General features: G+C 43.9%; 1 protein-coding gene across 2 annotated transcripts in view; it reads left to right on the top strand.

Moving 5' to 3' along the window:
- Positions 1-2,026: 2,026 nt before the first annotated feature.
- The window catches only part of ANKRD50 (ankyrin repeat domain 50), a 39,570-nt gene continuing 28,419 nt past the window's right edge, over positions 2,027-13,177 (top strand). The window contains exons 1-2 of one of the 2 annotated variants that reach the window (XM_039722751.1): positions 2,027-2,209; positions 2,976-4,248. In XM_039722751.1, coding sequence (XP_039578685.1) covers positions 3,770-4,248 — 479 coding nt within the window. In that variant the 5' untranslated portion in view covers positions 2,027-2,209; positions 2,976-3,769. Of the gene's footprint in view, positions 2,308-2,975; positions 4,249-13,177 lie in introns of both variants that reach the window. The other variant, XM_039722762.1, reaches the window with a different exon arrangement.

Here is a 13,177-nt window from a genome sequence, read left to right on the forward strand (position 1 = left end):
GAGTGATATCCTGAAGGGAAACTTAGCTCAGATGCAGTGCCCACCAGTCAGTTTTACAGGGTTAATTATTTTGTGTCCTCTGTACCACGCTAAAATCCAATTATCGTCATCTGGTTTAGGATATATGTATCAGCATGGAAAGTTTAAGTATTTTCACAGTTATCTATAACTTCATAATGCTAAACATCTGATTTTAGCAAACCATGCTGTTATTCCACCTGCTTCACTATATTCACACCGGATGTTATGAAATCTAAATTTTTTTTTCATCTAAATTGGGTTCTCACTTGTGTCTTGGCCATCAGAAAGGCAGAAGTTGCACTTTCCCCTGCATCTCATCATTGCCCAATTTCTTTTTTTTTTTTCTCCTTGGGTCACCTACCAGTCTAATGCTTGTGCCAAGACCTGCTCCTTAACGTGTTGAATCTGCAATTACTTGTGGGATTTTTACCTTTTTTTCTCCTTGTCAACTTCTGTTTTTTTCTCTAGCCTGCTCAGCAGACTAGAACTACAATCCCATTACTCCAACCATTATCTGTCTCTATCCCTTTATTGTTAAAAGGAAAAAAAAAACGAAAAAAGAAAATATTTTACAGTTCAAAGTCTCTTGAACTTGTATTAGCATTAGTTTTGGAAGTCTTGAGTTTCCACAACATTTCGAAATGGAAGGGTGGTGCAGCTAGGAAGACCAAAAAAAAGAAAAAAACCAAAAAAACAAGCCTAGAGAAGATTATTTGCCAAAAGTGTAGGGTTAAAAAAACCCAACCAAGTCAGAAAGCTTAAAAAACCGCAAAACAAAACAACCACACAGCATTTTCTTACTACTAATCTTATTTCTGCTTCTCCCCCACTCCCAATTGCTCTGCGAATTTGTAATTCACTGCTTCCAAAGGTTCTTCAAACTTGTTCTACTGGTTTTCAGAAGCAGACAGACTTGTTTTCCTAAGCTCTTCAGAAAACCAACTGAATTTATTTAATTTTTTCATTTTGCTCCTGCAAAGAACCCCGGGATGCTCCTTGAAGGGCCCTAAATCAATCACTCCATTGTATCCTATGGATATACTAAGTGTGTACTCCACAATGCTGTAATTACCTGGTGTACAAAACCACACAGAGCCGAGCTAAAATGCAGGCACTATTTAGCAACCGTAAAGACCTTGATCCTTGATGGGAAAGTGCCTCATCATAACTAATGCAGCCAGCTGCAAGGGGAGCAAATTTTCATGAAAATCCTCCCCTTGCTCTATCACAGACAAAATAAAGGAGAGCGGTGGCTTTGTCGTCGTGGGTGGAAGGAGCTTCACAAGGGCATCGTAAAGGTGTCCTGGGGCGAGACCCACCCCGTTTTCTTCCATATCAAAATTGTCCTGGACGAGGTTCTACCCTGTTTCTTCCCTGGTTCCAAGGGTTTGCAGGGATCCACAAACTGTAAAGCTCAAGGGTCACTTTAACGTGGTCTAAGGGAAGGATGTGGGATGCCTCTGGGAGCTCCCACAGTCCTGGAAACATGACTTTGAGTACATCCAGAAGCGCGCTTGGGAAGGTGGGAAAGGTTCAGAATTGCTGCTACGATCTGGAGAGGCTGTCAGGGTAATTCACGGGAGCTCCGTCTGAAACGGGCCAGCGCGGGACGCGAGCAGCAAAGGCAGTGATCGAGGAGACCAAGCTCTGAGGTGCGCTCTTGCTCCACAAGGACGCCTCAGCCCGGGTGTCACTGCGAGGGCCCGTGCCAGCCCCGCGGCGAGGAGGGGGGCCAAGTTTTCCGCCCAAGTCCCGCGGCCGCGGAGCCGGAGCGGGGCCGGGCCCGCGGCGGAGGCGCGTTCGCCCCCTGCAGGGCCGCGCCGGGAGGCGCCGCGGCAGCGGGCGGGACGGAGGCGGCCCCGGGGCCGGGACAAAGCCCGGGGCGGCGGCGAGGGGCACCGCCCGTCTCCCTCCGCCCCGCACTACTTCGCCCCAGATGTCCCCGCCGCCGGAGGGGAAGGGGGGCGGGCCGAGGCGGGGCCGGGGCGGGCGGAGCGGGGAGCGAGGGAGGCGCCGAGCAGGGAGAGCACCGGGCGGGCTGAGGCAGCCGCGGAGCGGGGTGGCCGCGGCCCTGGCACGGCGGCGCCCGGGGGCGGGAGCCCAGGGGCCGGGCGGAGGAAGAGGAGGGGCGCGGGCAGCGGCGAGGGGAGCCGTCTGGAGGAGCCGCCGCGCCGAGGCGGCGACGGAGGTGAGCGAGCGGCGGGAGGAGGCCCCTGCCCGGGCGGGGCTGACACCGGCCCCGGGGCTGGGGGGTCCCCGCCGGGCGCGGTGCCCGTGCGGAGCCGGGTGTGTGCGCGGCGGAGGGCGGCGGGCACGGGGCGTGCGGAGCCGCGCCGGGGACAGAGGCAGAGGAAGGGCTGGGGCGCTCCGCGGCTGCTCGGGGGGCTCCCCGGAGGGAGGTGGTCGCGCTGCCGGGCGGCTCCGAGCCGTGCGTGCGCGGCGGTGCCCGGGGCTGGAGCCCGGCCCGGCTCGGGGTGTCACGGCGTGACCCCGGGGCTGCCGGGCGCCGCTGCCGCGAACAAAGAAGCGTGCGGGGAGCAGCGCTGCCCTGCAACACAAACTCCCGAAAACGCCCGCAGCCGGCAGGAGGGAAATGGGGTGAGGAGAGGATTCGCTGGTGAGGGGATTCGCTGAGGAAGCCTCGCTAGGAGGAATGTTTCTAGGATGGAAGGATATATTCGGTTCTCCTCGGGAGAAAATGCAAGACTTGCTGTGGTTTTGAAGCCGCTGTCATATCTGCTCATTGTTTGTTGTTGGGGATTTCTTTTTTTGCATGTGGCTAATCACGCCTCATAACAACAAATTTTCTTTAAAACGGCTCTCTTGATTCATTCAACAGTATTAGGAAGAATAAGGAATACGAGCCCTTGACTTTGGTCTTTGTTGTCTGCGTTTGCAGCTGACTGAATTATGACTTGCATGTAGGGTTAAAAGTGCTGTCTCCTTTATTTCAGAGCTCTAGGGGAAGATGTTGTCTCTTCTGACATCTTGCGATTGAGATACCTGAGAACAGGTTCAGTAAGAATCAAGTTCCCGAAGAAGACACTACGAGTGTATTGAAATAAGAAGCTGTAAACATTTTTTTCCCCCTGTCGCCTGTGCTGCATAAGAAACCCTAATGTGAAGCACTTCTCGGACGCTCTCCCAGATGTATGAAGTCTGCAAAGCTCGCTGGCCAGACTGGCTGCTTTAGTCAGTGGTACTTGCCACGTTTGTGGTGTGTTTATAGTGCTCTGAAGAGAAATCAGTTTTTTTTATGAAATTCCCAGAAGGAACATTTTATTATGGACAGCTTTCTCTGTATGTATATCCACAGAGATTAATGCCTAGAGTCGACAGGCGTTTAGTATACACTGCGAAGTTGGCTTTGCCTCAGCTTTTCCAGCTGTATTGTCTCCCGTGTACACTGGGAGCACACACAACTGCCTGAGCCGCAGATGCAGCCATGGAGCTGCGTGAACTTGTGAGCCACACCAGAGGTCTCGCCCAGGGCTGGTCCCAGCCGCCGCCGCAGGACGTCAGCTGAGCTGTGATGGTGCCATGCTGATGCCAGCACAGATGGAGTGACACCCGTCGTGCAGAGCAGAGGCTGCTGAGTTTCACGAGGAAGGGTGGCCGGCTGCTGTCACCTCTGTCAAGTTCCGCGCACGGGATCGTCCCGCGCCGGGTGAACGCGCCTCTCCCCGCTCCTGAGATGCTGAAGATGTGCTGCAGCTTGTGACACATCCAAGAGAAGAAGCTTTATAAAATGGCTCAGACCAGCTTGCTGCAGGGAAAGCAGTTTTACTGTAGGGAGTGGGTTTTCCACAAGCTTCAGCACTGCCTCCAGGAGAAAGCGAGCTGCGGCGGCAGCGCTGCCAACAAACCATCTCTTGTAGGGAATCCTGGGAATAACACCGGTGTTGTCTCTGGGAAAGGAGCTGCCTGGGGTGTGTTGTTGGTAGGAGGGCCCGGCAGTGGGAAGACAGCCCTCTGCACTGAGTTACTGTGGCCAAGCTCTCCTGCCAACCTGCAGAGAGGCTTACATCGCCAGGCCCTGGCCTTCCATTTCTGCAGGGCCCAGGACTCTGACACGCTCTGTGTTGGAGGCTTTATTCGAGGTTTAGTCACACAGATATGCCGCAGTGGACTGATCCAGGGCTATGAGGACAAACTAAGAGATCCTGCTATTCAAAGTCTCTTGCAGCCTGGGGAATGTGAGAGGAACCCTGCTGAAGCGTTTAAAAGGTAAAAACAAATTAAAAAAACAAAACAAAACAAAAACGAAAACCAGCCCTATTGAAAACAAACCCAAAATAAAACAAACAAGAAAAATCTGCTGTTTAGGTCTTCCTTCCAGTGAGCCTAAGATGCAGATAGTTTAAAACATGTTTGTTTCATGGCTTGTTATCTCTGTCAGAGCGTGCAGACTTAACCACGGAAAAAACTTAACTTTGTCGTTATAGCTGACATAAATAAATATTTACTTTCAAAACAAAGTTTATTATTAATAGTGAATTTATTTACATTTGTATGTTAGTACCCTCAGATGTAACTGGGTGTTTTGGAAAGACTTGAAAGTAATTGACTTCAGAGTGGAAAATATCTGGTCCATGGTCTCTATGTGCCATAAAGGTAGGGCAGTTGTCCTTCACAGACCTGAAACAGACCTTACAGGACCCTTGGAAAAGCTTCCAATTGCATGCTCTGTCTAAGAGGAAACTGGGCTAATGGATCTCTGGGTCTGATCCAGCACATCGGTTTTATGTTTGTCTAAAAATATGTGGTAGAAAAATGTCAATTAACTCCTTATGTTTCTTCTCACAATATGCACAGATTGTGTCAAATCTTTATTACTGCTTCTTCTGTAAGTACTTCAAAGTGTTGATGGAATCAGAAATTGATCAAGAAATTGATCACCCTGTCCCTAAAGAGGTTTGTCAGCTGTCTAAGCTGAATGGAAAAGAAACAGGCTTTTTTTACTAGTGTTCCCTAACAAAGTATAGTCTCCCGAGTATATCACTGATAATTCTGTTTCTGTGAGGATAAGGGTGTATGAAAGCATAAATTACATGTGTATAAGTGTATATCCATAGATATACTTAGAACAATGTACAGTCTTGAGCACAGCCTGTGTCTATTGGTCCTTATTCCTTTGGGTTACAATGAAGGGAAATTCATGAAGGGTAAGGCTTGTCTTCATCAACAGAGTTTCAGTTGAACATGTTGCCAGCATAAAACTTCTCTGGAATATTGGTGAAACTGATTTTTTTTTTGGTACTGTGTAGTGGTGTAACTTTTTGTGGTGCTTGAGGGTTTATTGCCTGTTTCCAGTGTAAATTTCCTCTCCTCTATTTTTTCTTTCCTGCCTACTAGGATTGTGGGGGCAAGTACTGAGGTTGAACTGTAGTGCTTGCTGCCATTGTCATGGTGGTGTAAAAGAGCCTTCTAGTTCTGATGGCTGTTATGTCCTTGCCTGCTGAATAAACAGGATGCATGTCTACATTGTTCTCAGTGTAGTGTCTTAAAACAAATAGTCTAAACCGAGACTAGTCCTGGATTTTTTGTTTGCTGCTAAGTGAATATGCAACTTCTAACAGCTATCAGGGTCCTAATTTCAGAGGTATTAAGCCCTCTTAAATTCTAATGAATAAAAACTGGGTGCAATTAAGTGTCTACAAATGGAATAGCAGAGTGGCCATCTAGCTTCAGGCAGTCTTTTAAAATCATGAAAGCGGATTAATCTGGTGTGTAAGAGCCCGTTTATGTTTAAAAGTCTATTACAGGGAAATCTGACTAATTTAGTACAGGCAAGTTCTCAGTAAGAGCTGGGATCCTTCCTCTTGTAAAAGTGATTGCCTTACTGCACAGAACAGGAGCTGGGTAAATGTCTTTAGACAAAAATGCAACCTAGAAATATAAAATATGAGATATTTGTTTAGACTAATTTTTATAAACATAGGGTTTAATGATGGGTTGGTTTGAGTATGTCAATATGCACAGTTCTTGGTTTTGCACTGGAAAAATAAAATAGGCACAACATCCAGCAATAGTCTTTTCCTTCTCAAATTTAGCAGCACTGATTGTGAACTTCTGTTACTACACTAAAAATACTTACAGGGTAGTACAGCAGCTTCAGTCAAGGAGATTTTTCTTTTCTCCCTTCATGTGTTCCCTTGCTCCCCCTTATCCTGATCTCCTGCTCTCAAAAGCAGCTGTGGTGGCTGTTCTTGGTTCTGCTGTTTCAGATTTAAGGGAGATGAGGTGTTGGAGACAAGGTGCTGTGCTGGGAATATAAGTTTTCAGCACTGTGGCAGGGGACCAGGCGGTGGCTGTTGACAGCAGCACCACGAGCTTGTTCTGCTGGGTGATACAATCTCTGCCCACAAACAAGAGGCACTTGGCCACCCCCTTGCCACCATCAGACACCTCAGTCGTTTGTTTGATTGAGCCTTTGCTAGTGTATAAACCGTGCAAGGAAGGTTTTAACAAGATTATAATTTAGGATGTTACGTGATTTCTACAACTTGCCACGGAGCGCTCCGATGCTCTGCTCGGGTGTGTTTAGAGTTTAAGTGAAGGTTGTTGTAATGTGAAATGAGTTCTAGGAAGACTTACCAGTCAGATGATTGCATCTCTCATTGTGTAAAGAATCGCAAAGTGCTTGCCATCGATTTTTGCCTTATTTTAGTTTATTCAGTAAAAGAAGAGAAAGATTTTTCTTTAAAGGCGCTGTCAAATTTTTGCTCTGCTTTTCACAGCTCCTCCAGACCCAGCCATGTATTCATGGCCTAAAATGGAAAGGCTTGTCTTCATAAGTGCTAAACAAGATGATACCACTCTATTTTTGTGCTGATTGTCCTGGAAATACTGAGAAAGAAAAGCTTCTTAATATCTGGTCACATGCTAGTTTATAAACAATGTAAAGTTTGTTAGTTAAAATGGTGACATGTTTTCCTGAAGGATGTTTCTTAAATAGATTTTCAGCAGTCCTGATGGTCATAGTGATACATGTGCAAGTGATGACCCTCAGAGTTAAGATGTTTCTCGCACTGTTTAAATGTCTCCTCTTAAAAACTTCTTATGCATTTATAAGCTTTAAATGCCCGAAAAATTCTTTCAGGGGCAGATCTTGAAATTTGGAAGAACCAGAAGTGCTGAATTATACGAATATATTTAGTGTTTTGCATTTGTTCCTGCACTGACAGCTGAGAGAAGGAGCAGCTACTTGCAGCACTTTTCTTATCAGGCACTCAGTGCTGGAGCAGAAAGCAGCTTAAAATGTGAGGGAGAGTGCTGAACCCTCACATTCAAATTTTCAGGGAAAGTAAAGCAGAAGAGAAGGAAAGATGTTACAGACACCAGAAGTTAAGAAGTTATGTGATAAACAAAGAATTTAATTCAAAAGGTCCATTAGGCTCTTCTTCCCTATTGATACAGAAAAGTCCAATTCTGAATAACCCAAATTTTGTAATGCTATCTCTAGGGTTGTTTTGGTTTTGTTGCAGCAAGTTTATGCTTCCAGTGATTTGGTAGGAATACAGGCAGATACCACTTATCCAAGGCCATGAGGGCATAGAGCAGCTCTGATACAGGCTGTGGATAATGCTGAAATTTGTGTAAACTAGGCAGTAGAAAGGCATTTCCCTTGTGTTCCTGGTTTATGTTTTCCAGACAGAGGAGATGACATTAAGCACCTCCAGACAGTAGGGAAAGGCACATAATTCCCATGTGTTGTGCTGCAGTTGGGTTACTGGTGGGAGGCAGAGCTTGCTTCCTTCACAGCCCAGAGAGCGTGGGCATGGTTTACCCTGCAGAGCTGATTCTTTTTTGCAGCCGTTGCTCTTGAGGTTGAAAGGTAACCCAAGACCAAAGCTCCTGGGACAGAGAATTCAGAGGTGGAAGGTATTAAATAACATGATGTTTTTAAAGTTCCACCAAACTCACCTTTAGTGTGTGTTGGTCTGGTAACTTAAACCAAACTTTGAGTTTTGCGTGGGTGTGTTGCTGCAATTAATAAATCACCAAAAAATGGTGAATTTCCACATCTCCCAGCCGGATGGTGCAGGTGGAGTTGCTTTGTTCTCACTCCAAGTGAAGCTTCTTTCCAGCTTCTGGGTGTCTTTTCAGGGAACTTCCAACTCTTTTGAGACTTTTTACATCCTTGTTTGTCACATACTGAATTTGGATCAATGGTGTCCAAGTGGTTTTTTGCTTGTAAGGTATTCTAATATTTTATTACTAAAGTATTTCTCATACAAGTATTTTAATGTAAGAGGATCTAAGTGATTTTTATCAGTAAAAAGAATGAAGCTGTGAATTCAGATTTCCACTTATTGCATTGCTAAAGTTGCATTCCCATGCAAGTAGATGTCCCTGATCAGTAGAGACCCAAAAACCCCCGAAATTTAAAAGAAATAAAGCCACAAAACCAGAAAGAACTGCTGAACAAATCTATTACTCTTTAAGAGCTTCATAGAAGTTTTCTGAAGGTGATGTTACATCCTCTTTACCAAAAGTGATTATAGGGAAGCTGTACCCCAGAGCTTAAGTGTATATATATATTTTTTTTTTTCTCAGAAAGGACACCAGGTTCTATGCATGCTGGTGCTAAATTCAGTGCAGTGATTCCTTTTGCAGATTCCCAGATTATCAGAGCTTTTCTTCTGTTTCTAACTCCTCATCTCTTCGTGCACTACAGATTTGCCTTGTGATTTAACGTGACCAATAATGTTAAGCGATGTAAAAGGCCAAACAGTTTCATAGTTCTCTAGAATATGCAAATACCTGTAGACTTGAGTGTAAGAGGTGTGAGAGGTCATGTAAGGTTCTCTGCTGACTGCAAGTTTGAAGCAGGGGTTTATGTTGATTAAATTTGAAAGCCTTGTATGAGTTGTGTGAGTCACTCCCTTGGACAGCGTTAAAGTGCAGCAGGTCTTGTGCCAATTGCTGTTATCTATGCAAAGTTCCTTCTGCCTGCCTGGAGAACTCCAAAGGGTTGAGCCTCTGGTGTTTTGTCTTTGGCAATGTAATGGAAACCTCATAAAGGGCAGAATTCAGAGGAAAAACCTCTGAGTGTCAGCCAGAGCTAACAAGCTTTTCCTTCCCCCAGATCTCCACCTGTATTGCCTTTCCATGTTACTAAGTTATTTATCTTTTTCTTCCCTCGAGAGTCGTGTATCATCAGAAAGTTGCAAATTGTTGGTGATGTTTTTACTCCTATCTAAATGATACGGGGTAACAAGTTTTATTTCAAGTTCTGGATTCTTTGTCGGGCAATGTAGAAAAACAGTGGTTTCTTCAGCAAACCTTCTGTCACTTTTGTCCAGGGACTTCCAATCTGCAGTACTGAAACTCCTTTTTCCTGCCTAGATGAAGGAAGAGATTCAGACATTGAGTTGTAAACGATGACAGATGAAGTGTGAAGAAGCTGTTCATTTTTAGAACTCTTTGTACCATCTTTGAAGTCAGTAATATAATTAAAATTATAATGGATTGTGTAGGCTTTATTGAGCAATTAACTAGTGAGCTTTTTGCTGGCTTGGAGTAGCCTATTCTTAATTGCAAAAATCTGAGTGCGTTTTGGAGTAAATTTGAGATGAATTAGGAGTAGCCTGACTTTAATGGGTTTTGATACTGCACCCTACAAACTTGGGAGTTTTCCTTGCTAGTGAATTAATCACAGTATGTGCTTCTACTGCAGTTTGCAGCACCCAAGTTCCAAGACTGCTATGAAAAGGTGAGAGGCAGCACATTGGAGACACTTAAAGATACCTGAGCTTGGGCTACTGGAAACGCAAAAGCTGCTGGAATTTCTATCAGTTTACTCTAGAGGACATTAGTAATTCAGTAGTAATCTTTCATAGGTGATAAATGACTCAGTTTTTCTCAGCCAGGTCTCAGACTGTCTGGGAGTGATCTACCTGTTTTGCTCTAATCTACTTCCTTCTGGAAAGTGCTGCTGCAGAGCCTTCCTCTGCTTCCAGAGCTTCAGTAGTCTTGGGAGCTGTAGCTCTCCAGTGCTTGCAGGAAGGGTGTGAGTGTGTAGATTTTGTCAGACTCTCTTAATTTTGTAGAGCTATAAATAGTAGAAACAAAGGCAAGGACTAACTGTATCCTGTTTCATGCAAAGAAGGAGCTGAATGCATATTAAATTAATTTACAAGACTCTTTAAAGAAGTAAGTTAAACCTCCAGTGTGTTTGTTATACATTTACCACATGTAAAGTTCAAATGTGCAACTGACAATTGAGAAGGTTGGAAGGGGAGCTCAGAAAAATCAAGTCCAGCATCTCCTTCACCAGACAGAAGATGCTGGCTTCATCTACTCTTATGCTTCATAGTTCATCTAGAAAAAAAAATCCTTATGTTGGTCTCTTCTTGCTATAATCCAAGTTTTTTACTACTTAGGGAGCTCTCTAGAGACATGGAGAATAAATTCTTTCTTTCCTTTTTGGGACGGCCTTTTACGTCTTTAAATACAGCTTTTTTGTCTTTCATCTCAGCCTGAAATTCACTAATTCATTTTTTTAGTGTGTCCTCAGGGGTCACACCTAAGAATGTGGCATTAAAAAATCCCTTACCTAAATAAAAGGGTTCCGTTTCTAAAGGGATTTTTTTCTTACCAATATTTTAGATGTGTAAATAGGCAACATTCTACTTCTGTACTTTCCCAGATTTTTGTCCATTCCTACATCTTTCACCTATGCTTGACTAGAATCCTGAAGCTAGTTGAACCGTAGCCCAAAAGAGCTTGATCTGGTAGAAGATTGAATTCTCCTTTTAACAGGAGTTTTCAGTTAAAAACTGTCTCATTACAGTTAAAGTCAAGTTGTTTTGTTTATCTGTGATTTATTTAACACCCAGAAATGATGGAGGCAAGATACCAACTGAAAATCATACCAATTTATGGGTGAGCTGGGAAACTATTTCTCTAAGATCATGCCACAAGAGGGTTAAAAAGAATCTGCCAACTCAGCCTGTCTTTCCAGTGGAGTTGCAGAAGGTAAATTTGCTTTTGTGAGGGCATCTTGACTCTGCTGGAACTTCTGAGTATTTATGTGTAACTGGGCCTTTAGATTTTAACTGGTGCTGTGTTTCATAGGAAACTCTGTGTTCTGGTGTTCTCCAGACCATTAGAACCGTTGAGCATTGCCTGAAGCTTAAGTACTTTGTGGCATGTTTCTCTTTAGGCTTTTCCCTTAAATCTGTGGAGTTAACGGGTCACATAGCAGCAGTCAGTGTTTCTGCAAGAGCAAGCTGTATGTTCCTCTTTCATTGTATGGAAGCACAGCCTACAGACTGAACATAATACCGTTTAAGGTTTTAACCTTTTCAGATTAAATTACCATAAGAAAGTTTCCCCGAGGCATTTTAATAATGACAACTTACATAGACCTTTTTGTCTTCTACTTCTATAGGCATTAACATTTTGGCTTTAATCAATGTGGCTCAGACTTAAACCTTACAGGTTTTCCTATAAGCTGTTTAGTTAGATGGACCTTCATAGTAATTCTTACTTGTTAATTATTTCCCTTCCCTTCAGTCTTCTGTGCACATGTTCATAGCTTGTGCAAGGGTTTAGGCTTCCTTTCCTGTCTTCTTTTTCAATGAAAAAATGAAAAGGATTTGGTGGATTGTGAAGTAGAAAGGATGTAATGTGTCTTATATACTGGGAGAAGATAGTATTGAAATATTGCCTTCTGAAAGCCATGACTTGAAGAGGTTTCAGTTTCTTGTGTGTGATGATGTGTACAGTACACTAGGAATGGTGAGAAATCTTCTGTCTTTGTCCAGGAGCAGGAATGTTTTTAACAGTTAATGTCTTTACGTTTTGTGATTGAAGAATGACTGCTGAAAAAGAAATAATCAGGCCAAAAAGTCAAGAACAGAATTACATTGACCCAAGGGTTGAGTTGTACAGAGGTGTTCAGAGGTATTGCAGAGGAGGTGCCAGAAAGAATAGAGGTGGGTAGGTTCCTGGTCTGCTTGTTGACATCAAAATGTGAGAAAATAGCATGAAAAAAGAACTGAAAATGAGATCATGAAAAGAAGGCAACTGGGGAAATGTACATAACGAAGAAATAAAAGGGGCAAAACAATTGCTATCAAATTCCTCTCTCTGTCACGTTTGCAGATACCTTCACACAGAGTGAGGGCTGTGCAGGCAGGTAGGAGGCATCAGATTTTGGGCTCACTTGTGGATGCTACTGTTTAAATTGATGGGAGTGAGAGGAAGGATGGAAGAAAGGATCATATGTGAGTGGACTTTGAGTCCACAGACCACAAGCAGTGTCTTTTCCTTGGATTTTTTTCTTTGTCATGGCCCAATAAGAGCTGGTAGTGCTTATGTGGAGAAGGGGAGGTGGGCACCTGGCTGTGCATAGGATGCAAGTTGTGTGCTACAGATCTGTGATATCGTAGAACATGAGAGAAGGAAGGGGCCCTGGCAGAACCTTATTTAAGGTTATTTGCAGCATCATGGAGTTGTCCTGGAAAACAGAGAGCCCTGCTCAGAAGTTATGGATCACTTAAGGAAAATACCAGCAGTGTAGAGATGACAGTAACAATAACAAGTAGGAAGGAATCTCAGGAGGAAAAACTGTTCAGAATGGGATTGCAGCATGATCTCCATCTTAGAGCAGTTAATTAACAAGTCTTGGTTTAACTGCATCGGCTGTCCTTCATTGATAGTGGGCATGATACACTAAGCTGTCTGTCATTTTTATACACTTTCCTGGAGTAGAGTTCAGCAGGACATTACAAAAAAAGCTCAATTTGTAAGTAAAGTGAAGCTGATCCATTATAAGAGAACTTGTGTCGTACAGGATTTTGGATTACCCTAAATGATCAAAGTATTAACAGATGGAAACTTCAGCAGTCAACAGCACAACACCAAATCATTCTGTATCTCTATACTTTTTTTATTAATACTTCCTTTAATTTTAATTGGTGGTTTTCATCCACAGTCAACAATTTGTATATGCATAATTGGACGGGAGGAGGAGGAAGCTGTAGTTTCTCTCACTTGTTCTATTGTAGTTAAGGCTAATAAATATTAGGCTGCAAAAGCAGTTCCAAAGCTAAATGCATCAGATCATTGCAGTAAGGTTATAGAATCAGGGTTACACAATGCTAACCTAAGAGTGTTTTTTGAGAATAAATTATGGTGACAATAC

Source organism: Passer montanus, unplaced genomic scaffold (assembly GCF_014805655.1).
Source record: "Passer montanus isolate IOZ18808 unplaced genomic scaffold, ASM1480565v1 scaffold108, whole genome shotgun sequence".
Taxonomy (NCBI): Eukaryota; Metazoa; Chordata; class Aves; order Passeriformes; family Passeridae; genus Passer; species Passer montanus.